At 52.6% G+C, this 26,673-nt stretch overlaps 1 protein-coding gene across 2 annotated transcripts in view; it reads left to right on the top strand.

Moving 5' to 3' along the window:
* The window catches only part of IQGAP3 (IQ motif containing GTPase activating protein 3), a 39,663-nt gene that overhangs the window by 5,992 nt on the left and 6,998 nt on the right, over positions 1-26,673 (top strand). Inside the window, exons 3-29 of one of the 2 annotated variants that reach the window (XM_070608596.1) lie at positions 976-1,132; positions 1,769-1,846; positions 3,125-3,201; positions 3,946-4,013; positions 4,103-4,216; positions 4,462-4,640; positions 5,103-5,190; positions 5,769-5,932; positions 6,459-6,546; positions 8,197-8,360; positions 9,844-10,001; positions 11,435-11,556; positions 11,657-11,820; positions 13,008-13,098; positions 14,003-14,170; positions 14,264-14,403; positions 14,508-14,678; positions 18,039-18,122; positions 18,261-18,332; positions 18,440-18,509; positions 21,233-21,441; positions 22,129-22,281; positions 22,575-22,738; positions 23,074-23,298; positions 24,171-24,311; positions 25,756-25,840; positions 26,260-26,492. In XM_070608596.1, coding sequence (XP_070464697.1) covers positions 976-1,132; positions 1,769-1,846; positions 3,125-3,201; positions 3,946-4,013; positions 4,103-4,216; positions 4,462-4,640; positions 5,103-5,190; positions 5,769-5,932; positions 6,459-6,546; positions 8,197-8,360; positions 9,844-10,001; positions 11,435-11,556; positions 11,657-11,820; positions 13,008-13,098; positions 14,003-14,170; positions 14,264-14,403; positions 14,508-14,678; positions 18,039-18,122; positions 18,261-18,332; positions 18,440-18,509; positions 21,233-21,441; positions 22,129-22,281; positions 22,575-22,738; positions 23,074-23,298; positions 24,171-24,311; positions 25,756-25,840; positions 26,260-26,492 — 3,627 coding nt within the window. The remainder of the gene's footprint in view (positions 1-975; positions 1,133-1,768; positions 1,847-3,124; positions 3,202-3,945; positions 4,014-4,102; positions 4,217-4,461; positions 4,641-5,102; positions 5,191-5,768; positions 5,933-6,458; positions 6,547-8,196; positions 8,361-9,843; positions 10,002-11,434; positions 11,557-11,656; positions 11,821-13,007; positions 13,099-14,002; positions 14,171-14,263; positions 14,404-14,507; positions 14,679-18,038; positions 18,123-18,260; positions 18,333-18,439; positions 18,510-21,232; positions 21,442-22,128; positions 22,282-22,574; positions 22,739-23,073; positions 23,299-24,170; positions 24,312-25,755; positions 25,841-26,259; positions 26,493-26,673) is intronic. The other variant, XM_070608595.1, reaches the window with a different exon arrangement.

Consider the following 26,673-nt stretch of genomic DNA (forward strand, 5'->3'; position numbering starts at 1 on the left):
TTACCCCATATTTTCTGTAAATGGATATTGGCTCCAAAGTCAGGATAAATCCTTAATTCTTTCCTTTAATCAGTAGTATATTTTTAATGTTTTCCCAAAAAGTAGGTAGGATGTGATAGACAGGAGATCAGGTGTCTGTGGCAGGGAAGGTGTGAAGTGAGATGTGACTGACTCTCTTTGAAAATGGTTACTTTCCTATAGCCCCCAGTATGTGGAGAAGTTTGGACATTCCATCTGAGGAGCCCTTATTCTCTCCCTCGTACAAGCATCAGCAATAATATACTTTACGTTTATATTCAAAGTGTTTTCACATTCGTTAGCTCATTTAATCCTGGCAGCTGCCCACTGAAGCTGGAAGTACAGGGGGTGTTTCTTCATTTTTCAGATTATGTAACTGAGGCTCAGAGGTGAAATGGGGGAGGTAGTGTGGAAAGCAGGTCTTCTGATTCCAAGGGCTGTGACCTTTCTGTCCCTTTGTGCCACTTCCTTCCCGTCAACTCTGAGGGTCCCCACTACCCTCACCGTCATCAAAGCTGGGTTATGGGCTGTGGAGATTGTTCAGGCAGAAGTGACTTTTCTGTCCCTGGGTTCTCAGAGAACATGCAGAATGAGAGAAGGGAGCAGATTCAGTCTGGTTCAACAGTCAAAGGCATAACCAGACTGAGTGAGAAGTTCTATCACTTCACAGATAAGAGCCTGTTTAAGCCTTACTGAAGATGGGCAGGTTCAGGATCTGTCAGGGAAGGATTTCTGTGATGGGTAGGGGCTGAGGATTGGCCAATCCAGGTGTTTAGGGCCACTTAGGAGAAGGTGGGAACAGCCAGGTAAAGGCCAGGGAGGGGAGCTGGGCGTAGGGCAGGAACAGGAGGTAGGAGAGAGTCAGGCTGCTTAGGGGAGAAAGGGAGGGAAGGTCCTGTGATTAGAAGGAGCTGCTGTCCTGCCAGAGTGGGCAAGAAGGTGCTTTCATGCTTTCAGCTGGATGGAGGCCTGCCTGAAGGAGGAGCTTCCTTCCCCCGTGGAGCTAGAGGAGAGCCTCCGGAATGGAGTGCTGCTGGCCAAGTTGGGCCACTGTTTTGCGCCCTCTGTGGTTCCCTTGAAGAAGATCTATGACGTGGAGCAGCTGCGGTACCAGGTGGGGAATAGCGGTTTCTGCTTTCCACCTTCTTCCTCTCAAACGAACCCTGATCCTCAAAGCTGTGAGGTAGGGTGAACATATAATTTATTGTCCAAACCTGGACACTTTGGGGGTGAAGGAAATGCTATTAATCATTGCTCAGGGACAACAGTTATCAATGGGTGTCTCCCAGCCAGGCAGTGTGTACCATCTTTATCAGCAAGGGACACTTGCTAGCTGGGCTTTGAGATGCCCCTGATATGAGAACCTCCAGGCAGACTTGTCTACCCACAGTCTACACTCAGAGGCTTGTGGGCTGTGCCACCCGGAAGCATTTCCTGGGCACGCTGCCCCTTCCCTGTGCTCTAGCCAGCCCCACCCTCCTTTTTTTCCCCTCCCAGCTCTGGACTCCCGTTTTCCAGGAATACTAAATTGTTATTCCCACCCTGTGCCATCCTTTCCAAATGACCCACTGGGTCATCCATTCCTCCTGGTTTCTGTGTCTGTGTGTCTGTCCTGGGGGGATGGGAAATCCATAGGGCAGGGTCCTCCAGCTCCCCCTGCTCCTTGAATCTCCAAGCTGTGGTCTGGGCTCTGCCCATAGGGAACCCTGAGAATGGTGGAAACGTTATCTTCTCTTTCCTTCCCTTTCAGGCAACTGGCTTGCATTTCCGTCACACAGACAACATCAACTTTTGGCTGTCTGCAATCGCTCACATCGGTCTGCCTTCGGTAACACTGAGCCTCAAGATTGGGGTTCCTCTTTGCTCTTCACCAGCACCCCCAGACATGCTTTATCTCCCTGGGACCCTTCAGCCCTCATCTCCATGTGTCTTCTAAACTAACTTAATCTAAGAGTTTAAGTTCTTGGGGACCGTGTATCTTTGAGCCCTGTTACTTGGTCTCTGCCTCCACTTCCCTGTGGGTAAAAGGAGGTGAAGGCTCCCTGGCCCAGCTTGCGTTGTTCCCATTAGGCAGTGAGGCCCCTGTGTAATGTAGGAGATGGGGTCATAGTGGCCAGCTATCTTTCCACCAGAATTTCATAGTGTGGAATTCATCCCCAGGTGGTAGATTGGAAGCCTAGGCCCAAGACCCCAGTAGGACACATGCTGCATGTCCTCTCAGCCTTTGAATCTCAATTGGTTTCTCATTTGTAAAATGGGCATAGTAATCCTGGCCTTGTCCACCTTGTAAGGTTGTCAGGAGGATCACATGATCTTTGTGAATTCCCTTTGTGAATTGTAAAGAACTATGCAAGTTAAGGCACAATAGGATTCTACGATGTATAATTTCTTTCTGTTTTGTTTTTCTTCACTGTAGAAGGGAATTATAAGACCAGGAAATAGCAGTAAAGAAAGACGCTTTGGTGGGAGGCAGGAGCAATGGAGGCCATGTGTCCTCAGTGGGACTGGAATACTTTTAAGTCTTTAGATTTGGTCCTTTCTTATGAATCTAAAGTAACCGAGAGGTATTGAGGTTAGACCTCATTCTAGTCACCAGGTAGCATGGGAAGCCATACATGGGATGACTCGGTTCTTAGAAGGGCCCCACTGATCAGACAACTCTGGCTTGGAGACAGGGATGACATGCCTCTTTGTGGTCCTTGGCAATATATGCCTCATTGGGCCCTCTGTGGGAGCGTGGTCAGCTTCCCAGCATGCCACCTTTCTATTGAGAGTCCAAGGTGAGGAGCACAGGCTTGCTGTGTCTATAGGATGAATAGGGGCCTGTTTCTCTTGGAGGATATGGCCTGCATCCTATAGCCTTGATAGCTTTGCCTAGTGTTTGGTTAATGTGGGGCTGTGTGTCTGTGGCTGGGTCTTGGCTTAGTGTGTGTCCCTTGTGCCTTTCTTTTATACCGGGCTGGCTGTAAGTAGTTGGGGAGACTGACCTAGAAGCCCCAGACAACAAAGGAGCACACACCCCAGGTTGGAGATGAAGATCCATTCTCTCCAAATCTGGTGCTGCTTAAAGGTCTCCAATGGCAGTAACCAGCAGTTTCCCCTCCAGACCTTCTTCCCGGAGACCACGGACATCTATGACAAGAAGAACATGCCCCGGGTGGTCTACTGCATCCATGCACTCAGGTGAGATACCCAAACTTTCATCATCCAAGTTCCTGTAGGTGGAGGCAACCAACGATTGACAGCAACAAACATTGCAGCAGGAAGGATGGAGGCAGACCATAGGGAGCACTTCTCAGGAGAGTGGGGTCTTAGAGTTCTGTAGTTGTGTTTGGATTTATGTCTATGTTTGTGGGCACATTTATATGTGACCTGTGCGAGTGAAGGAAAAGGGCAGGCAGGGAAGGGTCTTCAGCTTGTGACTGGGGTACAAAGGAATCAGAACAGGACCCATCAAGAGTGTCACATGCCAGTCACTTAGTGTGAATGGCCACGGCTGTTTGCTCTTACTCACAGCCAGCCATCTGCAACCAGTTGGCTAAATCAGAAAGTGATTGACCAGTTCCTGTGTCCACCATGCCATCTCTTCCTGACTTCATTTCCCATGTCCTTTCAAGCCTCTGTGCCTTGGCTCAGCAGGTCTCTTCTTGCTCTGCCCTTCCCACCCTCCGTCTCCATCCTGCTACTGCAATGTGCCCTTCTCTGTGAAGCCCCCCAATTTCCCCAGACCTCCCACAGCATCTTATTTATCTTCTATAGCGCTTGCCTCAGGCTGACTTACAATAACATCTCTCCCTGTGGAATCGGGGTGACTTGAGGGCAGGTGCTGAGTGGTCTTCATCTCCAGGTCCCCTAGTATCTCCTGCAAACCCATTATGGGCAGCATGTCACAATGAACAGGCCCCAATGCCTTGCATTTTTTCCCAGTCTCTTCCTCTTCCGGCTAGGATTGGCTCCTCAGATACATGATCTATATGGGAAAGTGAAATTCACAGGTAAGCCCAGCTCCTTCCTCAACTACCACAGTCCCGGCAGGGTCTTGGGGTTCTGGGCCTGATGCGGGGCACCTGTGGTATCATTGCAGCCGAGGAACTCAGCAACATGGCCTCTGAACTGGCCAAATATGGCCTCCAGCTGCCTGCCTTCAGCAAGATCGGGGGCATCCTGGCCAATGAGCTCTCGGTGGATGAGGCTGCAGGTAGGGGGTGGGCTCTGCCCTGCTAGGAGTATGCTCGGCAAGAATGGGAGGACTCTGAGCCTCACAGCTCTCGGATGGATTCTGGCTACCTCTCATCCACAGGCAGGGCCATCAGGCTACCTGGTTTCCCTGGCCCCTGTGGCTGGAAAAAGGGGATGATGTCGGAGTGGCCTGCAGCTGGTTGTGCTGCAGCTGGTCTGGGGTTTGTTCCGGCCTCCTGACCTTGTTTCCATGCCCCCTCCCAGTCCATGCAGCTGTTCTTGCCATCAATGAGGCAGTGGAGCGAGGGGTAGTCGAGGATACCCTGGCTGCCTTACAGAATCCCAGTGCTCTGCTGGAGAATCTTCGAGAGCCTCTGGCAGCCATCTACCAGGAGCTGCTGGCCCAGGCCAAGATGGAGAAGGCTGCCAATGCCAGGAACCGCGTAAGGAGGAGCCCTGGAGTTCGGGGCCTGAAAATCTGAGTGGCCTGGAAAATCTCAAGTGAAACCAGGACTCCTGTCTGTCCTGTCTCTTAAGTTCCAAAGTTGCTTAGAGAAATTGTAACTCATCAGTCATTTTAGAGAAGTAGGAGAGAAACTCAGGAGAATGATGAGATTTCAGAAGAGAAGACAGGAGAAGAGGTTCTGTGGGGATGGATCTTCAGAGGGGCTGAGAGAGACTCTGGAATGTAGAACTGGATCAGATTGGACTGGAGATTCCAAAGGTTGCTGTTTGACTTAACTGTTTCAGTGCCAGGGGCTTGGACCCCACGATTTCTTCAGATTCCTTCCAACCAGACTGACCTTTGGCCTTGGGAAGGACTCCAGAAGAAGAAATAGGAATAGATGGGAGGGAGGAGTAGGAGGAGATTGGATTGGTTTTCCCAGGTTCCCCTCTCAATGCAGTCTTTGCAGGATGATGGAGAAAGCCAGGACATCTATGACCGCTACCTCACTCAAGCTGAGATCCAGGGCAACGTCAACCACGTCAATGGTGAGAGAGAGGGGCCACGAGGGGCTTTGGGGGTGCTCTCAGGGTAAGCCTCCACACAGGGGGGTTTGGGGAAGGCTCTCAGGCCAGAAGGCCCTATGACCTCACTTGGGCCAACCCATGTCTCAGGGAAAATCAGAGTCAAGGCAGTGTGTGCTCTGTTTTATGGCTATCAGTGTCTGGAGAAGTGGTCCCTGTCAAGGGGGCTTCTGTTTGAATGGAGATCAAACAGATCTTGGTGCTGGGGGCAGTTGAACTGGGGTCCTTCAAGAAGGGGGGTGTGGAGGATGGATAGGAGAGGGGGCGAGCAGAGCAGGAGGGGCTGCTTGAAGGCTCAGGATGGATGGGCATCTGCCTCTTTGAGTCAGGATATCCTCAGAGTCTCGGGTGGTGAGATGGGAAAGCTGGGAGGATTATGCTAAAGAATTTGGGCCGGTCCAATTAGGCCCCAGGAACCTAGAGGGCAGAGGTGGGGGTAACTCTGGGCAGGCAGGAAGAGGGCAGACTCCTAGGGCTGGGCTGGGGATGGTGAGGGGTGGGCTTTCTCACACCATCCTTTATGGAAACTTGGTCTTTTTCAGTCCATGGGGCTCTTGAAGTTGTTGATGATGCCCTGGAGAGACAGAGCCCTGAGGCCTTGCTTGAGGCTCTTCGAGACCCTGCGCTGGCCCTGCGAGGAGTGAGGAGAGACTTTGCTGATTGGTACCTGGACCAGCTGAGCTCAGACAGAGAGCAGAAAGCGCAGGTTGGGCTCTGTCTATCACCTGCAACCTCCTCTCTCTGACTGTAGGATGGGGGAGGGCCTCTTAGGCGTCACCACTGTCAATTCTTTATATTCAATAAGTGCCATGTTTACATGGTTAAATCACCCCAAAGCCTAATGGAGTAGACTGATCAGCTTCTCCCTTTGAGTCTCTCTCAGACTGACCAGGGGGACCCAGGGGCAGACCAATAGGCAGTGATATGCTCCCCTACTGCTGAATTGGGTCCTCAACTCGGCAATCTTATTTTCAATACTGTTGACTCTTTCCCTGATACTATTTATATTTGTGCTGCTTCTGTTGTTATTTCAGATGTTTGCTGGGTAATAAAGAGCCAGAAGTTAGAGATGGGTTAATGGGGACGGGTGGGCCTGGCTGGTCTGCCTAAAGGGGAGAGGCGCGATTGAAGGTGGGTGACCAGGTGGACCTGAGAGCTCATGCTGGCAGCTCCTAAAGCATGTTCATGGCCCCAGGAGGACTTCCTTCTACTGCATCTCCTCCCTCTTCCAGGAGCTGGGCCTGGTAGAGCTTCTGGAAAAGGAGGAGGTCCAAGCTGGTGTGGCTGCAGCCAACATGAAGGGTGATCAGGAACAAGCCAGTAAGTCATCATCAGGCTGAGGCCTGGCCTAGGTGTATCGCTGGCTCTTGGAAGAGCATCTAACCCCTTTGCTGGCCTCCGTGTAGGACAATGCAAACTGCTGCCCAATTTTCCAGCCTGGCAAGGGACTTCTCCCCTCATCTCATGTGCCCTATTCCTGGCTGCCTGCAGGGACACTACAGATAAGTTCATTAAGGCCTTAGAGATAATGACGGCCATGACTGCACTGAGCTGGACTCCTGGAACAGGCAGTTTCCTTCTAGCCCTTAGCCTTACTCTGTATTTTGACAGTTTCAACCTTGAGTTCCTTTGGTTTCTGAAATGTGATTTCCCAGATAAGAGAGAAACTCATGATCCAACTCAGTTTTCCTTAAAAACATTATATATAAATACAATTCTTTATTAAAAGAATGTGAGTGAGTGATTGTCTCCCTCCAAGGGGACCAACCTGGATAGCAGGAGGGAGGAGAATTAGAGTGCTGAGGTGCCACGCAGCAGCCTGTGACACTAGACCTGTGACAGGTGCTTGACTCCATCTTGACTTGCTGTCGGGTTTTGAGGTTGTGCCCTAACCATTCCCCTTTGTCTAACAGAGCTCTCAGATGCTAGCTCGAACAACCCCCAGCCAATCCTGGCTAACTCCTTGCTTATCTCAGTTCATTCCTGTTGACAGAGTAATCTCTCAAGCACAGATCTGGTCTGATCTTCGCTATTGAGCTTCTTCAGACCTTCGTGGGTTCTTTCATTTTGTATCCTAGACTTTAATCTCCTCAGTGTGGCAGATAAGACCTTTCGAGTCAACCCCATCCCTTCTCTTCACATTCCACCCAGCCCAGCTGAGCCAGATAACCTGTTCTTCCTTGCTTGGCCCTAGCCTTTCACACTGCCAGGCCTCTGGATTACAGTTCTCCCACATTTTCACCTGTTGAAAGCAGGTGAAAACCTCCTCCAGAGCTGCCTCAGATGCGTCCTCCTCTGGGAAGTCCTCCTACTCTCTCCCCCAGAATCCCTACTCCCAGCACTGCCATAGCATGTGGGGGGAGGGGCAGTACCTCTAATGTGGCATTGACAGCAATGCACTGTAAGTCTCTTTGTATCCTTATTTCTCCCCAGTATTAGTGCGCTCCTTGATGCTAAGGCCATATCTGCTTGGCATTTTATAAGCCCCAGCGTTTGAAAGCTAAAACTACAGTGATGCACCCTTGCCCCTTTTTAGCTTACTCCTTCCCTCTGCAACCCAAATGGCTCCCCCTCGGAGCTGGTTCCTTATTCCTCTGCACTGTCGTCAAGATTTGGTCCCTGGAGCCCCTTGACTAACCTCATCTTAGTTACGCTCCATAGCCTCCTGTCAATCTTGTGCTCACCACCTCAGGAACTCACTTCTGCCGTGACAGCCCCTCCGTGTTACCTGCTGAGCTGCTCAACTTCTGGGCCTGACAAATCGCTTCTTCCAGAGCCTCTTCTTAAAGTGACCCAGCCCCTTTTCCTCCTGAACATTTAGAAATGCATTTGAACCCAGCAGAGTAGTTTTCAAGAGCAGTTACAAAGCCTTTTCCCCTCAGAGATCCCTAGCAGAGCCTAGTTGGCCAGGAGAGAAGAAATGGCACTGAATGCCCAGCCCATGCAGCCCCTCTCCCTCCTCCCCTGCAGTGCTCCAGGCTGTGCAGAGGATCAACAGAGCCATCCAGAGGGGAGTGGCAGCTGACACTGTGAAGGAGCTGATGTGTCCCGAAGCCCAGCTGCCTCCAGTGTACCCCTTTGCTTCGGCTGTGTACCAGCAGGAGCTGGCAGTGCTCCAGCGGCAGCAGCAGGGGGTAAGCCCCAGAAATGACGGTCTAGCTCTTGGGTTCCTGAGCAGCTGGAGGATCAGGGCAGTCAGTCCAGAGCACCCTCTGAGGGTACTCCTAGATGCTGGCAAGAGATTAGGGGAGCGAGGAGGGCTACCGTCCTTGCCACCCTGAGCATATTATAATAGCCAATACCCTTGAGCAAACACTGCTTTACTAACTCATTTAATCCTGAGAAGAGCCCCATAAAGTGAGTAGTAGTATTTCCACTTTAGAGATGAGGAAACTGAGGTGCAGAGGTTAAGTAACTCATCCAACTCAGCTGTAACTGGCAGTGCAGGGTGAATGCTCTTGAGGCCCGTACTTCTAAACCACTCTGCTATCCCATCCCCGTCCTTCAGCTTCTCTGACTGTGAGGTGATCGGGCCCTCCCTTAGGGACTTCCTAGTCTGGTGGAGGAGTTAGAATATACCTGAGGGTCCAGACAGAGACAGGGAGGGAAGAGTAGATGATGTAAGTGGAAGATGACTTCCCAACAGGGAAATGGGTGGAGCAGAGCTGGGGTAAGGCTTCCTGGAAGAGAGGAGACTCGGTAGAGAATCATACCCACAGCAGGCGTTGATAGAGCATCGACTCCAGGCACAGCCCTCAGGAAGGGCTCAGTCTCAACACAGGAGTCTATGGTACAAGGGAGCAGACAATGAGTGCTAAGAGTAAAGCACAGTGACTGAGGCTGTGGACTTTAGAGCCACACTGCCTGGGTTAAACTCTGGCTATGCTCCTTCTCAGCTGTGCGACCTTGGGCAAGTTATTTACCTTCTCTGCCCCTCAGTTCACGTGTAAAATGAGACAATAATCTATCTATCTTATAGGATCATTGTAAGGATTAAACAAGTTAACATATGTGCTTTGAAACCATCCTGGCGTGTACGTTTTAGCTGCTATTATTGCTAGTATTCACAACACTCTGTTTGTAGAGGACAGGAAGGGTGCTCTAGACAGAGGGAGTAGCATAAGCAGATGTTTGGAGAGGAGAAGCCTGGGCAGGGAAGAGGGGCCAGGGCCTCGGATGTGTGGTGCAGCGTGCAGGTGCCCTGCCCACTTGATCTTCCTCTCTGAGTGCCGGGGCAGTGCAGTTCTTGATGAGTGGGAGGGGCCAGAAAGGAGCTGGGAGAGCTCACTGGTTGAGTGTGGGCTCTGGAATCAGGCAGCTTGGTTTAACGTACATTACTTGACTATGGGCTTATCTGTGAAATGAGGATATTAATGATACCTACCTCACTGGCTTGTTATACAAATTAAATGATAATGTGTGTGAAGTACTTACACATTGAGCATATAGTAAGCATTCTTGAGTATTAAGATGATTAACTGTTAGTGAATGAATCAGGCCATTGGGGTTTTGGGATAGAGACTCTGGGATGTAGGAAAGTCTTGGGGACAGGATGGCAGGTAGGCCCCCAGACCCTTTACCAGCCCACTTGGGAACCAGCTCTCCCCTCTGTTGTAGGAGCTTGGCCAGGAGGAGCTCTTCGTGGCCGTGGAGATGCTCTCAGCTGTGGTCCTGATTAACCAGGCCCTGGAGGCCAGGGATGCCAGCGGCTTCTGGAGCAATCTGGTGAACCCCGCCACAGGCCTGGCCGAGGTGGAAGGAGAGAATGCTCAGCGGTGAGAAAGGTTTACCCACATGTTGAGAGTGAAGGGATGTGGGGAATGTTACCAACACCCTGAGTTCTCCTGCTTGGAGATTAGCCTTCTGCGTGATGCCCTGTTCTGGGGCCCAGGCCCACCCTCTGCATCTGTTTGCAGCACCTTGGCCTGTGTTTCCTCCTGGGAGTGGGTGAGTTCACACTCATGCCCCTTTCCTCCATTTGTTCATCCTTTCATCGTGAAGGTTTGAGTACCCACTCATGTCAGATACTGTTCTGGGTGCTAGGAAACGACACTGAACAAAACAAAGTTCTTGCTCTCATCAAACTCACATGCTAGTAGAGGGAGACAGACAAAGAACAAACATGTCAGATGATCAGAGGAGAAGAAGAGCTCTGGCGAAAAGTAAAACAGGGCAGAGGGGTTAGCAGGTGGGGACGTGGTGGGGCGGTTTGTGTATTTTACAGAGTATGGTAATGGAAGTCCTCTTTGTAAGGGGTCATTTTGAGAGACCTAAAGGGCAGAAGTGATGCCACGAGGCTGGCTAGGGCACAGGCCCTGAGAAAGAAGCATGTTTGGTGTGTCCAAAGAACGCCAGGAAGCCAGTGTGGTGGAGCAGAGCAAGGAAGGGGGAACAGCAGGAGATGAAGAAGCAGAGGCCAGACCGTGCAGGCCTCTGGCTTTCACTCTGAGCGAGGAAGTAAGCCGCGGGAGGGTTCTGAGCGGACAGGGAGATGATCTGACCCACTGTTAGCGGCATCACTCTGGCTGCTGTGCTGAGAATCAACTACAGGGTTAGAAGGGGAGAAACAGGGAGGCCTTGTTAGACGCCTATGGGAGGAATCCAGGCCTGGCCTAGGGCGGTAGCAGTGGAGGTAGTGAAAAGGAGTCAGATTTCAGATATGTTGTGAAAGCTGAACTGACAGGATTTGGTTATATAGTGGACATGGGTGTGAGAGAGGGTAGAGTAGGCTCTGACTCCAAGATTTTTGGCCTGAGAGGTTGGAATGACTATTTACCAAGATGGGAAAGATAGGAAAGAGCTAGGGGGAATTGGGGGGGATCGGGAGCACGTGGGGTTTGAGTGGCTCAGTAGGCATTTCCGTGGAGATGCCCAGGAGGCAGCTGGGACTGATGAATGGGCTAGAGGTGTGCTTTGGGGAGTCCTTAGAATATTGTGTTTAAAGCCGTGAGGATAGGTGAGATCACCTAGGATAAGAATATGGAGAGAGAAGAGGTCTGAAGACTGAGCCTTGGGATGCTCTGATGTTTAGAGGTCAGGGAGGAACCAGCACAGGTGGCTTAGAAAGAACAACCTGTGTGGTGAGAAGAGAGCCAGCAGAATGTGATGTCCTGGCGGCTGAGAGAGGAGGGTAGTTCAAAACTTTCCCCTGACTTCTGGCTGATGATACACGCGCTGCTCACTGCTCTCTCTCTCACCCTGCTGCCAGTTACTTTGATGCTCTGGTGAAGCTGCGACAGGTGTGTGGAGTGGATGGGACCTTCCTGAGCTGGAATGACCTGCAGGCCACTGTGAGCCAGGTCAACGCCCAGGTCCAGGAAGAGACTGATCGTGAGTGGAGTCTGGGGCTGGGAGAAAACGGCCCAACACAGGCAGCCCATCCCTTAGCCATAAGTCTGGGGCTCTGCCTACCTAGATCTCTCTTCCCCAGAAGTCCTTGCGCTCAGCCTCATCAACGAGGCCCTGGACCAGGGCAGCCCTGAGAAGACCCTGTCTGCCCTGCTGCTTCCAGCGGCTGGCCTGGACGATGTCAGCCTTCCTGTCGCCCCTCGGTACCATCTCCTCCTTGTGGCAGCCAAAAGGCAGAAGGCCCAGGTGAGGTTCGGGTGGGCTGGGTTGGTCACCGGAGCGGGAAGAACATCCCCTGTGGGTAGAGCTGTGCCCAGTATGCACCGTGGGAAAGCCCCTGTGGAATGGACACAGTCCCTTCTCGGGGTGGGTAGCAGGAGGGGTTCCGGTCTGATGGGGGAAGGTAGCTCCCATTGCCAGCACTGGACAGAGCTTAGTTGGCAGCACAGAGAGAATGTTGGGGGCCTTGTGCATGGGAAGAGCACAGGCCTGGGAGCCAGAGAACTTGGGTTGGATTTTCTGCTGTGACACTTAGTGACCATGTGACTCCTAGCAAATCCCTAATGTCTCTGAGCTCTGCTTATTCACCCGTAGAACACTACATGCCCTGGTCCTACCTACCTCCTGCAATGGGGGTGAAAATCGGATGAGTTGAAGAAGGCGGCAGGGTTTGGCCTGTAATTCCCTGAGTATGTGGCCGTTTAGAGAGCAGTTGAGGGCTAAAACTCCTGACCCGGACTACTTGAGTTTGCATCCTGGCAGGCTGACCCTGCACATGTTACTTACCCCCTCTGCCTCAGTCCCCTCACCTACAAATTTGTGATAGTAGTGAACTTATCTCAGAGTTGTGGGGTTTAAGTGAGATGATATGACAGTAGAACCAGCTAACGTTGGTTGAGTCCTCACTCCGTGCCAGACATTGTTCTATGTGCCTTATTAATGTTCATGGCAAAGTGCTTTAGAACACTGCCTGGCACATAGTGCTTATTCAAATGCTAGTTTAGAAAGTCCACTCTGTTAATGAGCAGAGTTGGGAAGGAGAAGAGTCTAGGTTGGGGTTGGGTGAGGCCAGGGAGGGAACAAGCCTGACAATTTGGCAGGCACAGGCTCACTTGACCTGTGGTCGCACGTAATCTGCCCGTCACCTTGTGTGGGAGAGGAGTGCTGAGTGGGAATGGGAAGGAGAAAGTGGCGGTCAGGGTCAGGATCAGGCTGAGAAGGTGTGAACGGAGGCAGAGGGGAATGGGGAGCAGGGGCAGGGAGGTGGAGCCTGCAGCGTGGGCTCCCCCTGGACGTGGCTGAGGCGCGAGGGCAGGAAGTGAGCTATTGAGAAGCTGGGGGATACCGAGTGCTGCAGGTTGGTTCCAACAGGCCTGGGAGCCTGGGGAGACCTCCCTGGGCTCTCATCTTTTCCCATCTCCTCAATTTATCAGGTGACAGGGGATCCTGGAGCTGTGCTGTGGCTGGAAGAAATCCGCCAGGAAGTGGTTAGAGCCAATCAGGACACAAACACAGCTCAGAGAAGTAAATGGGCCGGGGAGGTGGGGTAGCTGCAGGAGTGGAAGGGAGGGAAGGCCATGTGGGCTCAGCAAGAGCCCAGATGATCAAGTAGCCTCCCCAGTCACCTCCCTCTCCCTTTCACCCTCAGTGGGGAGGTGGGCCAGAGTCAGAATAGGAGGGTTGCTGCTTGGACCATAGGATGGATTTCCCAGCAGTCAGCTGGGCAGGAAATCCTCAGGAGTTGAGAGCCCATAGTCCATCCGCTGCCTCCTTCTGTGCCTTCCTGTGGCCGCTTTGCCCCACAATGTGAGCCTGTGAAGTCAGGTGGTGGCCAAAAATCCATCCCATTTTCTGCTGGTAGCTTGAGTTTGGGTTCCCACGATCAGCCCTGGCTAGAGAATCTTTAGTCTTAAGGGTGGAGAAGAGGGGTTGGCTTTGAGAAAAAGCAGGCAGGATCAGTGCAAAGAGACGCTGGTGTTCTGGTGTGGGGTGCTGATGGTGTTAGTTCTCAGTGCTTGGAGGCCCTCTGTCCATCTGTCTGTCAGTGAGTGCCTGGAAGGCAGGTATTGCATCAACCACTCCCACTTCTTCGACTTTATTCTCCTCCTAAGTAGCTGTCCTGAGGTTCTCTGCCCACAGCCTGCCTTTGAGCTTCTGTCCGAGCTGACTTTCCTTTTACCAAGCCCTAGCCCTGCCCCATGCTGCCTCCTTCCAGGAAGCCTTCCATGACTGCTACCTTTTCCTCCAAGCACAGCTGTGTGCTGCTGCTTTTCATCTGTGTCTGCCTCCATCCTGGGATGTTCCCTGTCCCCTGTATCAGATGGGGTGTTTTTGTGTCCTCCTCTGAATCTCTCCCCCGTGGACAGGACAGGGCCCATGGGAGGGACTCAGGGAAGGATTGACTGCTCCCTCCTGATGCCCCTGTCAGTGGCTCTTGGTGTGGCCGCCATCAATCAGGCCATCAAGGAGGGCAAGGCAGCCCAGACAGAGCGGGTATTAAGGAACCCCACCGTGGCCCTCCGAGGAGTGGTTCCCGACTGTGCCACCGGCTACCAGCGAGTCCTGGAAAGTGCCATGGCAAAGAAGCCGCGCCCAGGTAATGGCCCCAGCCTGAGCCTCTGCTCCTCTCTCTGCCCCCACCACCTCTTGCCTCCTCTGAGCCTTCTCTGCTTACTTGGCTTCTGCTTAGGGGACGCAGCTTACTGGGTTCAACATGACATGAAGGATGGCACCACCTACTACTTCCATCTGCAGACCTTCCAGGGGACCTGGGAGCGACCCCCCGGCTGCCGCCTCAACACCTCCCACCTTACTCGGGAGGAGATCCAGGTTGGCAGGACCCCTGCAAGGGAGGGGGATCATGGTTGGGGGTTCCCTGTGGGAGGGGCTCCTACCCACCAGGACACCACAGTCCCTCTCTCCTGCCTCCACAGTCAGCTGTCACCAAGGTCACCACTGCCCACGACCGCCAACAGCTCTGGAAGGCCAATGTTGGCTTCGTCATCCAGCTCCAGGCCCGCCTCCGTGGCTTCCTGGTTCGGCAGAAGTTTGCTGAGCATTCCCACTTTCTGAGGACCTGGCTCCCGGCAGTCATCAAGATCCAGGTGACAGGTTCTGGCTCCCTAAGTCTTCAGGGCCTGGACTTATCTGAGTTCCAGGATTTCCTTCCTACTTCCTTTTTGCTGAGTAGAGTTAAGATGCTCTTTGGCCTCTGAACAGTAGTGGCTAACAGCATGGATTCTGGAGCCCAGACGACCTGGGTTTGAATCCTGGCTCTACCAGTTATGAGCTGTGTGACCTTGACAAGTTACTTATTCTTTCCCAGTTTTCTCACCCGAACAATAGGAACCTGAAAATTGTAGCACGTACCTTATAGGGTTGTTACGAGGAGTCAGTGAGATAATATCTGAAGTGCTTCTAAACAATGCCTGGCAGATAGGCAAGAACATGGTGTAAGTGCTAGTTACTATCATCATCATCACTATGCAGAGGGTGCGAGAAGGACTTTTAGCTCCCCACACGGAGACTGGGATAAGATTTAGTAAGACATTGGGTTTAGATGCCAGGAGGACTTCCTGACTGGAATAGGAGTGGTGAAGGGGTGGTGGTGGTTAAACAGAAAAGGGTGCGATCCCTTAGGGACAGAACTGCCACCTTTTCTCTCCAGCCAGTCCTTTCCACATTTTTTTTTTTGAGGAAGATTAGCCCTGAGCTAACTACTGCCAATCTTCCTCTTTTTGCTGAGGAAGACTGGCCCTGAGCTAACGTCCGTGCCCATCCTCCTCTATTTTATACGTGGGATGCCTACCACAGCATGGCTTTTGCCAAGCGGAGCCATGTCCACACCCGGGATCTAAACTGGTGAACCCCGGACCGCCGAGAAGTGGAACATGCGAACTTAACCGCTGTGCTACCAGGATGGCCCCTGCCCTTTCCACTTTTATTATTCCAACCTGTGGATGGTCCAATGTGACCTCTGAGACCAATCCACAGGTAACTGAGACACGGGGCCAACTGGGAAGATAGGCCTTGGGCCTGGGCACTTTACAAGCCAGGAATTAGGGGAGTTGAGCAGAGACCTCCCTGGGTAGATGTGACGCGGTGGGCCTCGTGGAGAAGTTGGCAGTGTAAAGAGACTTTATTTAATAAATGTCTCTGAATGCCCAGGATCTGCAAAGGCTGCCACTTAGCACTGGGCACGGGAGGGAGATGGGTGTGAGAGACACAGATGAGTGATCACGTCTCTCCCCTCGAGGGAACTGGAGTACAGTTGATGTTAGACGTCGTGATAGTAGGGACGCAAAGACAACACCAGAGAACCCCAGGGAAGACAGATGCACGGGCTAAGACTGGCAGATGGCCCGCGATTATGATCTAGGACGTGTGGGGTTTGGTAATTGAAAGCTCAGGCTTTGGAGTCACAGACTGGAGTTTGCCTCTGGGTCCTGCCACTTCCAGGTCCTGTGACCCTGAGCACCTTACTTAAGCCCTCTCCCACACTCAGTTTCCTCATCCTCAATGACAGTACTTGCCTCATATGCTGACTGTAAGGATTAAGTAGGAACTTTACACGTAGCACTCAGTGCAGTAAGCGCTCCATTGGTGATGGCCATCATGAGATGTTACATTTCAGGGCATTGGTCCCAGAACTCAATCCAGAACCTTAGGAATCAGCATTTAGTGGTTTGAATCATAGGGATTCCTCCCTCCTGAGTCCAGACTGGAATTTCGCACCAACTCTAAGGAGCTGAAAAGCCACATCAAGAGTGTAAGAGGGAATATAGTCAGAGGGTTCATTTGCTCCACTCCTGGAGCTGTGCGGGCTCTGGCCTGGGTCCTGGGAGACAGAGACAGGGAGAGGTGGCCTAGAGCTGCAGACCACTTGCCCTGCAGCTCTGGGGAAGTGAGTCAGAAATGAAGCCACTTGGGTGTGCTGAGACTCTAAACTCTCCAGAAAGCTCTGACTCTGGCTGGGACCCAAGTTGGGGTCCTGAACTGTAAGCAATCCAGATTGGGAGGCCTCTTCTTTAAGGAGGAGCCACGTGGGGGTGGGTAGTGGGTAGGGGCAGAGAGGAGGCCCCTGTCTTTCACTACCGGAGCTGTCCAGAGGGTATGTCAGGCAGTACCTGGAGTAGGAGAGGAAGGAGTGCTGAGGAAACGCATGGAAGTGGGGCTTCCTGGCCTCTAGGCTCCAAGGTGGACAGCAGTGTTGTGGGGCCAGGCTGCACCTTATACATCTGTCCCAGCAGAGAGGCAGTGTAAGCCTGAGGGGAAAGCCTGGCCAGGAGAGCTGGCTTCAGGAGGGGCTGGGACGACAGTTGGCTGAAGGAGGATGTTCTTAATGCACCAAATGCAACACTGTCAGTGGCGGAGTATCTTCCAGGGCCTGAGTGCCCGGGGGAGGTCTGACAGGCACTGAAAGACGGAAAGGATCTCCGTGGGTAGAAATGGGGCTGGGGGGCGGGGGGCATAAACAAAGGTTCAGGGGCTGGAAATCATAAGCCTTGTTTAGCAGAAAGTGAAATGTCTGATGTGGCTAGAATCTTTAAGCAGGGACCTGTGGAAGGTCAGATGGGAGTCAGGGGTCAGATGGTTGAAACCTCTTGGAAACTTGGAGGCTGGGAGAGACGTAGGCCGGTGGTGCTTTAGGAAAATTCGTCTTACACAAGCTTGGGATGAAAGGGAAGAGGCCCTTAGGGAAGAGACCAAAACGGAAGGGGGCCATGAGATTGCTGTCTTAGAGACCAAAGGTGGCGTGATTTAGGGAGGAGATGGTCTTTTAGACCCTTTGCCGCAGACTAGTCAGTCTGATAAGACTGAGAGCTGAATTCCTGGGGACCTTGCAGGGAAGATTTGTTTAGAGCTGGGGTAACGAGCCGGATGGTGTAGTTGTAAAGAGAAGCGCGAGTTACCAGAGCTTTAGTGACCTGCTGCCCATTAGCAGAGATGGTGGGTGCACAGCTCCGTGCCTGTACACCCTTTCCATCCATGCCACCGTGTGCCTCTCCAGACTGTGCATGTGAGGGAGACAGAGTGGCTGATAGTGTGTGGGTGATCTCTATATGGGTGTATGAGTGAATTTGGGGGGGATATGGTGCATGCTTTGGTGAAGTTGGTGAGTAGGTGTATGCTTTATAATATCTTTTAAGCTTGTATCTTATGGTTGAGTTTCTGTGAGGAGGTGTTGGTTAGCATGGTGTGTGTGTTTGATTGTACAGTGCATGTGTGTGTTGCATACAGGCTGGGACCGGGGAGTGTGGCAGAGGGCACGGTTGGCTACACACAGACATTTGGTCTCCCCCATGAAGCTGGAGGTTCTTTGAGAACAGGGCCAGTTTCCCCTTCCCCCTCTACTTGCCTGCTCCTGCCCTCCCCTGGATAGCCCAGCATGAAGCTTTTCCCACAAGCCTCTCAGGCCAACAGAGACCAGCTGGGGTTACCTCTTTTTCTCTCCTGATGCACAGGCTCATTGGCGGGGTTACAGACAGCGGAAGCTTTATCTGGAACGGCTGCAGTATTTTAAAGCAAACGTAGACGCCATAATCAAGGTAGCTATCGTGATTGGGCGGGTTCCTATCTCTCTTCAAGGACCCTCTGGGAACAGTTTTTCAGTCCTCTCACCTCCCTGTGACCTCTGGAGATGGCTGACTTGGCCTGGGTCTGAGGTAGCACGTCTCTCCTCCCAGATCCAGGCGTGGGCCCGGATGTGGGCAGCTCAGAGAAGATACCAGAGGCGTCTGGATTACTTCCAGAAGAATGTGAGTGTCATCCTGCCCCCCCCATCCCCCGTCCACATAGCGAACGTTTACCCGTGAGACCAGGCAAGCACAGCCAGCGACCCTTCCCCCACCTGTGCTCCTGGCAGGTTAACTCTGTTGTGAAGATCCAGGCATTCTTCCGAGCCAGGAAAGCCCAGGATGACTACAGGATGTTAGGTGAGCTGCCTGCTGTCCCCTCTGCGTTGTAAGTAAACTGCCTGGTTTCCCTCCTCTGTCTGTGCGAGTGTCTGTCTGCGTGAGCCTCCTGGCTTTCAACAGTCAGCAAGGCAGAAAGTCACACCATTCCACAGCTTACAAATTGGGGCCTCAGAGAAGTTGTCTGGCCTTCTTGGGTCCTTTTCTCTCATCAACAGCGGATGTCCCCAACCTTGAACATTTCTTAGGACCCAGGGCAGGTGGAAGAGTGAGATGTGTTCCTGCCTTTGGGGATTCCCCAGTTTGATGCAAGAGATAGGAATTCCGCCAGAATCAGAGTGGTCTAGATATCCCTCCTGGAGCTGCCCAGCAGATAAGGAGAAAGGTACAGGTTGTCTGCACAGGAATGTCGAACAGGGATTGTAACAAAGGCCCCCCTGCCCACCCCAATAGCAGCCTCATCACAGGGAAAGCCTCTCTCACCAGGTTATGTCTGTACCAGGCTTAGATTATCTTCGTGTTGCTACCACCAAAGCCAAAAAAAAAGAGAAAGATCTTTCTCCTCTCCCTAGAGGCCCAGGCTTCTCCCACTTTCCCCTCTTCCCTGGTCCGTGCCTCTTTCACCTCCCACCCTCTGTGGCCCAGCACACACGCAGCCAGGTGAGGTGTGTGGCATTCTTTCTGCGGTGCTGGGGAGCTTGCGGAGAAGCCCTTGCGGGAGCCCCGTCCTGCCCCGTACTTCCCGTGGTTGGGAGTGCATTTAAAGCCGTAAAGAGGTCCTTCTAGGCTGCTCTTGGCTCCTGTCCTTAAAGTCCAGAAGCCCAGCCATGGAGGTCCCCCTCCTTTTTATGAAATGGACTTGGGATCCATCTCCAGTTCCCCTCCAGCCCTTGGCTTCCTGAAGAGGAGGCCCCTTTCCTTTCTGGGCCTGAGGCCACACTCCTGGGCTTCAGGTTGGACACACTGTTCAGGAGTCATCTCCTCCGCCTCCTCGGTCCCTCTTCCCACTCTGTCCTGCCTGCAGGGGCCCCGTCTGCCCCTCTCCGGCCACGGACACTTGGCCCATCACTTCCAGGAGCCAGCTGCTTTTCATCCTCACCCCTCCCCAGCCTGGCCCCTCCTATTTTTTTTCTTACTGTTGTGCTAATGCCGCTGCCCTGGCCATCCTTTATCTGCTTTTCCTTCTCTTTCGTTTATAGTTTTTCTGTAAGAAGTTATTTTTCCCACGTCTGTCTCCCAATTTCACTAACCCAGGCTGCACTCAGGGCACTGCCACGTGTTAGCTGTGTGGTTCTAGGCGAGTTCCTTAACTTCCTTACTGCCTCAGTTTCTCACTTATAAAATGGAGATAATGAGAGTGCCTCTCTTGTAGGCTTGTTTTCAGGATTAAATGAATTAATGTGCTTTATCGCTGTATTTCATCGAATCTAAGAGGCCATCAGTTGTCTTTGATCCCGCCATTCTTCACTCCTCGAAGACCTACCCTCCGTGCAGTAGCCAGATTCACCCATTAAACCTGTCCCTTGGCTCTTGTCACTCTCCTGCTTAAACCCTGTCAGGGACTCCCCATTGCCCTGGGGATGAGTCCCGTCTCCTAACGCCAACTTCCAAGGCTCTCTGTGATCCAGCCTCTCCCTGCACTTCTGGCCTCACTGCCCCCCAGCCCGGTCCCTCGCCACCTGTGCCTTCTGCACTGTGCTCCAGACATGAGTGACTTCCAACACTCCCGCAAACAGCTGCGTTCGCACACTCTCACCTCCTTTACATAGACAGCAGGTTGGGCCTCACCTCCTCCGGGAAGCCTTTCTTCACTCCCCAATGGGGCTTAGGTGGCCCACTTTTGTTTTCCCAAAGGTCCCCCTGCTCCAAGCACTAACCACACTGTAGTGAACTGTGGTTTATTGGTTTAGTCCCCTTCCTGGACTGCCTTTAAGGACAGGGCCTAGTTTTATTCATCTTCACATCTGACTCCTTCATTTATTACTAGCTGTGTAACCTAGGGCAAGTTGCTTACCTGCTCTGTGCCTCAGTGATCTCATCAGTAAGTTACAGTATCCTGACCTCACAGGGTTGTTCTAAGTGTATAAAGCACTTAGAACACTTTCTGTCCCAGAGTGAACTTTATATGTCTTAGTTTGTTGTTATGCCCTGTAGCTTAGCTCAGACGCTCCTCTTTGCCCAAACACCCATTCCAGAAGAGATTCAAGGACAATTGCCACCTAGCTCTGACCTCCCTATATTATAAAATCCACTGAACAGTCCCACTATCCATGCTCCCCGCTGTGCAGACCCTCCTGACAGAGGAGGGTCGTGTGAGGGGCAGGCGGGGCTGAGTGGAGCTATGGATGGAAGTGAACTTGGGATAAAGGAGGAGAGTAAGGTGGCCGAGCAGGAGTGAGGAGTAAATTGGAATGGGGGGCCTTGGTCAGAGGGAGTGAGGGCTCCGACTTTGTTGTGGGAGGTCCCTGGGATAGGCCCAGGTTGGGGGTGAGTCCAGAGGCAGGGGAAGGACATCTCTTACGTCATACCTGCATATAAGACAAGGAGCCCAGGGCCAGGACTGGCTGGGAGGCTGCCACTGCCCTCCAACTGCAGGCAGAACCAGTTAGAAAGGGAGCTGGGGTTGGGGGCCTGCTGGCCCAAGCAGGATGGGGACTGAGGGTGAGGTAACCGGGATAGGGGGCTGGCGAGGAAGCCTCTGGTGAGGGCATGTCTAATCCCGACGCCTCTTCCCTTCCTGCCAGTCCACGCGCGCCATCCCCCTCTCAGTGTGGTACGCAGATTTGCCCACCTCTTGAATCAAAGCCAGCAGGACTTCTTGGCGGAGGCAGACCTGCTGAAGCTCCAGGAAGAGGTGGTCAGGAAGATCCGGTCCAATCAGCAGCTGGAGCAGGACCTCAACCTCATGGACATCAAGATCGGCCTGCTGGTGAAGAACCGGATCACCCTGCAGGTGAGGGGCCCGCTGGCCCATCCCCTCCCCCAGATCCAGCTGCTTCTGGAGAGGTGATGCTAGTCATTCTCTGGTTGCTAATCAAATATTTTTTAAATGTCTGGCTTTTATCGCCTGGCTCAGGTCCTTGTTTCAGTGGTCCTCTGCCCTAGTAGTTTGTTGGGGGCACGTGATCTAGTGGAAAGAGCACTGGACATGGAATTGGGATGCCCGGCTCTGCTGAGATGGGACTGTAGGCTGCTCATTTAACCTCTAAGCTTGATTCCTCGTTAGTAAAGTGGGAATAATGAGAGTGCCCACCTCACCAGGCCAAATGTAGAGACAGATATGAAAACTCCTTAAACTGTAAATGACCATACAAATATGCAGTGACGGGGAAGAAGTGATATGGTGATATCTGCACCTCAAATTTGTACCACAGTCTAATTAAAACCGAGACACAGTGCCTCAGCCTGGCAGCCCAGTTCTCTCTAGGGACTCACCCTGTGAGAGCAGAGGTGCCAGATGGAGTCTCAGCGCGGTAGGAGGGGCCCTTTCTCACCCTAGACCCTTTCTCTCCCTTGGCTCTGCCTTGAATACCCTGAACGACAGAAAGCCCTGGCTCTTCAAGGCGCTGATTCTAGACCACGTATTCTGTGCTGTGTGCTGGCCTGGGCTGGTTTATCACCTGCTCCCCTGCCCCTGCAGGAGGTGGTCTCCCACTGCAAGAAGCTGACCAAGAAGAATAAGGAACAGCTGTCAGATATGATGGTTCTGGACAAGCAGAAGGGATTAAAGTCGCTGAGCAAAGAGAAACGGCAGAAACTAGAAGCTTACCAGCACCTCTTCTACCTGCTCCAGGTGAGCAGAGGACTCGGGAGGGAGAGGACTCCACCATCCCCTGGGGGTCTGAGACCTTGAGGCCTTCACGTCTGTGCCTTTGCTTCCATGTAAGGTGTCCTTTCCCACAATCCTAATGCCTTGACCCCAGAGAAAGAGACTGCCTCCTGTGTGTCTGGCATGTTTCTAGTACCCCCAGGAAAGTGTGGCAGTGCTTTCTCCATTCCAAGTTCCCATCAGGAAAGCCTGTCTTTATCCGATCACTAGTCCTCGAGGTGCATTATCAGCCACTCCTGTCTCCCCATTGCTTGCAGACTCAACCCATCTACCTGGCCAAGCTGATCTTTCAGATGCCACAGAACAAAACCACCAAGTTCATGGAGTCAGTGATTTTCAGTCTGTACAATTATGCCTCCAACCGCCGCGAGGCATATCTCCTGCTCCAGCTGTTCAAGACAGCGCTCCAGGAGGAAATCAAGTAGGTTTTTCAGATGAAAAGGAATGGGAAGAGAAAGGGTTAAGAGTTGCCACTGTTGGCTCCTTCACAAGGTGACCATTTACTGAGGTTTGTGGGTAGAAATGGAATTAGAAAACCTCTTTTCTCTGCCTCATGTGTGGCAACTAAAAGTAAGACATTTCCTAGGACAGCACAGTAGGAGGACATCAGCTGACATGTTGGCACAGAGGATAAGACAGAGATATCAGGACGCTTCTTAAGAGGAGGGACACCAGAGCAGGCTTTGAAGAGCCAAAATCTCAAAAAGGAAAAGCAGCTATTTGTCCTACACAGCTTCAATGACCTCTTCAACACAGGTCAAAGGTGGAGCAGCCGCAGGACATGGTGACAGGCAATCCAACAGTGGTGAGGCTGGTGGTGAGATTCTACCGCAACGGGCGGGGACAGAGTGCCCTGCAGGAGATCCTGGGCAAGGTTATCCAGGATGTGCTGGAGGACAAGACGCTCAGTGTCCACACAGACCCTGTCCACATCTACAAGAGCTGGATCAACCAGACCGAGGCCCAGACAGGGCAGCGCAGGTGAGCAGACAGGTGGAGGGAGAGCTCTCTTTGATCCACTTGGTCTTGGGCCTCACTGGGGGAGCTTCGGTGTGCTTTGAAGGTGGCATATAAATGAGCATGCTGATTTATGCAAATGTGACACCAACCCTGTAGGATGAAGTAAGGTAGCCTTTTAGACCTCCTCTGGTAATTAACATGGAACTGATGTAAATGACACTGGACCTGGTGTGCTTACACAGAATGAGCACAGATGAATATGCAAATGTGTTTAATTGCTATATCAGCTCTTGCAAACGATATGTCAAATTTGTTGGGAGTTGGGATATGGACTCCTCATTGATGGGGGTATAGATGAATATTCAGATTTACAGACGAATAAGCAAGTGAGATGGTAGGAGAAATAGGGCTGCCTTACAGATTGAGGCATTACTCAGGTGCATAGGTACTAGGGAAATGGAGCTGCTGAGGAGAGCAAACAGTGCTGGTGGCTTCTCTGGGTGGCACGCAGGCTTGTCAGTAGGGGGACTGCAAGGCCCTGGCCCAGTCTTCCCTGTTGCCCCAGTTTCCAAAGACTAGATGCAGAGAGGCCCTGGTCTCCTCCGGTTCTCCTTAGGATCTTTCCACAGACTCTGGATTTCCCATTCCCTCCTACTCTCTTCCTCCATCCTGTGGGTGCTCCAACTCTTTTCTCTTCTTCTTCCACCCACATTGCTCCAGTCCTTTTTGAGTCCTTTCTCCTCTTCTGGCCTGATCCCCTTCAGCGTGCTGGGCTGCCCTTAGCATGTGTGTATGAAATCCTGTTGTTTGTTGAAGCTTTAAGGGGTAGGGTGCGGGGAGGGGAGGCCATGGGAGGGGACTCTGGCCGACACCTTGTCTCTCTCTGCCCACAGCCACCTCCCCTATGATGTCACCCCAGAGCAGGCCTTGAGCCACCCTGAGGTCCAGAGGCGACTGGACATCTCCCTCCGCAACCTCCTCACCATGACCGATAAGTTCCTTGTGGCCATCATCTCATCCGTGGACCAGATTCCGTATGTGCAACCCCACCCCAGCCTGGGCACGGGATCTCAGGAGGGCCAGGCCACTGTGGGAGCAGAGCAGTCCTGAAAGGAGGAAGGCAGGGAGGGAAGCAGGGCTGGGGGTGCTCCAGGGCTTCCGGGAGATGGGTGGAGAGTGCTCGAAGCCCCTGCTAGAGACCTGAGCTGGAATACAGCACACGGGTCTGCGTGCGGCCTGTCAGGACATCACTGGAGCCGGAGAAGGAAACTTCAAGTGAATATGGCGACATATTATTGTCTGAGAGCAAATGGGGAAAAAGTAGATCTCTCAGTCCACAAAGTCAAAAATAAGAAATACTTCAAACCAGTAAAGCACTTTATAGTTCCCTCCTTTCTTAAAATTTGGTCAATAAGTGTTTTTTAAAAAGCAAATGATGGAAAACGCTGACAAGGCAGGTCTCATCTAGATCATCACTCAGCCAGCCAGCCTTCCTGGTCTCAATGCTGCACGGGGCAAGGTGGGGGCGCTGCAGAGGGGACCCCACAGAGCTCATGCCCCTGCTCCCCAAACCTGGGGAACGGGATTAAGGGTGTACAATTAGGGCTCAGCAAAGATCGTTCTAGGACTGATAAAGAAAGTATGCAATGAGCTGTAAACTTCTGTCTGTGGTACCCTAGGAGGTGGAAATATCTTTTAAACAAATGTAATTAAATTTGTAGGTGGCACATCCATAATAAGAATAATAAAAATGATAATAGTAATGAAGGCTAGCTCATTTGAATAGCGCTCTACTGTTCTACATTACTCTCACAGACATATTTTCACTTGATCCTCACAAAAAGCCTATGAGATAGAGAGGACAAGGATGATCATTCCCGCTTTCCAGACCAGGGAACGAACTTATAAGCGGAAGGAAATAGCCTCAGCCGTCCTCTCTGGTTAGTGGTAGAGTCAGGACTGGAGCTTCTTCTCCTGGTCACTGTTCTCCTCGGGCCCTGCCTCTAGCCTCAACCAGGCCCTGCACGGGTGTTCCGAGATGACAGACAAGGTTGGCCACCTCAGAGCCTCCTGGGCTGTCCTGGGACAGGGTTCTAGCTGTGAGTGTCAGACACCCAAGGTACAGGCTAAAGGTGCCTCTGTTGGGGAAGGTGGGATGCATACTGGGATCTGGGGTGTCCCCCAGGGAAGAGTAGAGGGAGCCAAAGAAGAGACTCTCAGGCCAGGTTGGAGACTGTGCAAGCTCAGTGGATGACAGGGCCCTGGTCCTGGGTAGTGACTCGAGGGCAGGAGGGAGGGACAAGGCCCAGAGCTGTCTGGAGGAAGGCAGCAGGGAGCTGGCTGTGGACAGTGGAGGGCCGGTGCTTGAGCTCAACTCTGGTGCGGCTGAGCCCGGTGGGGAGAGATGGGAGTGCACTCAGGCCCTGGACTCCGGTGGAGGTGGGCAGAACCAGAGTGCACCTATTGCTTTGTCCCCAGCTATGGGATGCGATATGTGGCAAAGGTCCTGAAGACAACTCTGGCAGAGAAATTCCCCGATGCCACGGAGAATGAGGTCTATAAGGCAAGTGTTGTCTTCCCTCCTCAACCTCCTGAGCTCACCCTGCGGTGCCTGTGAACCCCCAGACTAGGACCAAAGGACAGAAGGCCCTATGCTGTAAAAACCAAGGATATTATTCTCCACCCCGTAAATAGACCCTGGCTCACCAGCAGGGCTTCAGTTAGCAGACGGAAAGGCACCTGGGACATGAGCTAACAGAGTGGACAACTCTGGACTTGTCGGGAGTTCTGGGTTCTAGTCCTAGCTCTTGCTCCAGTTTGCTGTATGACCTTGAGCAAGTTGCCTGCCAGCTCTGGGTCTGTTTTCTGTAAAATGATGGGGTTGGCCCAGGTGGTCCCTTCCAGCCAAGTGAGCTGGGAGAGGGGCTGGGGCTGTCAAGGTGGACCCCAGGCTGCTTCTGAGATAGTCTCCTCTGCCCTCAGGTGGTAGGGAACCTCCTGTACTACCGCTTCCTGAACCCAGCTGTAGTCGCCCCCGACGCCTTCGACATTGTGGCCATGGCAGCAGGCGGCGCCCTGGCTCCCCCCCAGCGCCACGCCCTGGGGGCTGTGGCTCAGCTCTTGCAGCATGCTGCGGCTGGCAAGGCCTTCTCTGGGGAGAGCCAGCACCTGCGGGTCTTGAATGACTATCTGGAGGAGACACACCTCAAGTTCAGGTCTTGGGTCCTGGCATCCTATTCCTCCCCGTCTCCCTTTTCTCTTCCCATCCTCCTTCACGTCCCACTTCCCTTCTCTGGAATCCGTGAGGAAGAGAAGCATAGAGGTGACGAGCATAGTTAGCAAGCCAGAGGCTAGACTGTGGCAGGGGCTCCCCAGGGGAGAGAAAGAAGGACTAGT

Source organism: Equus przewalskii, unplaced genomic scaffold (genome assembly GCF_037783145.1).
Source record: "Equus przewalskii isolate Varuska unplaced genomic scaffold, EquPr2 ChrUn-9, whole genome shotgun sequence".
Classification (NCBI taxonomy): Eukaryota; Metazoa; Chordata; class Mammalia; order Perissodactyla; family Equidae; genus Equus; species Equus przewalskii.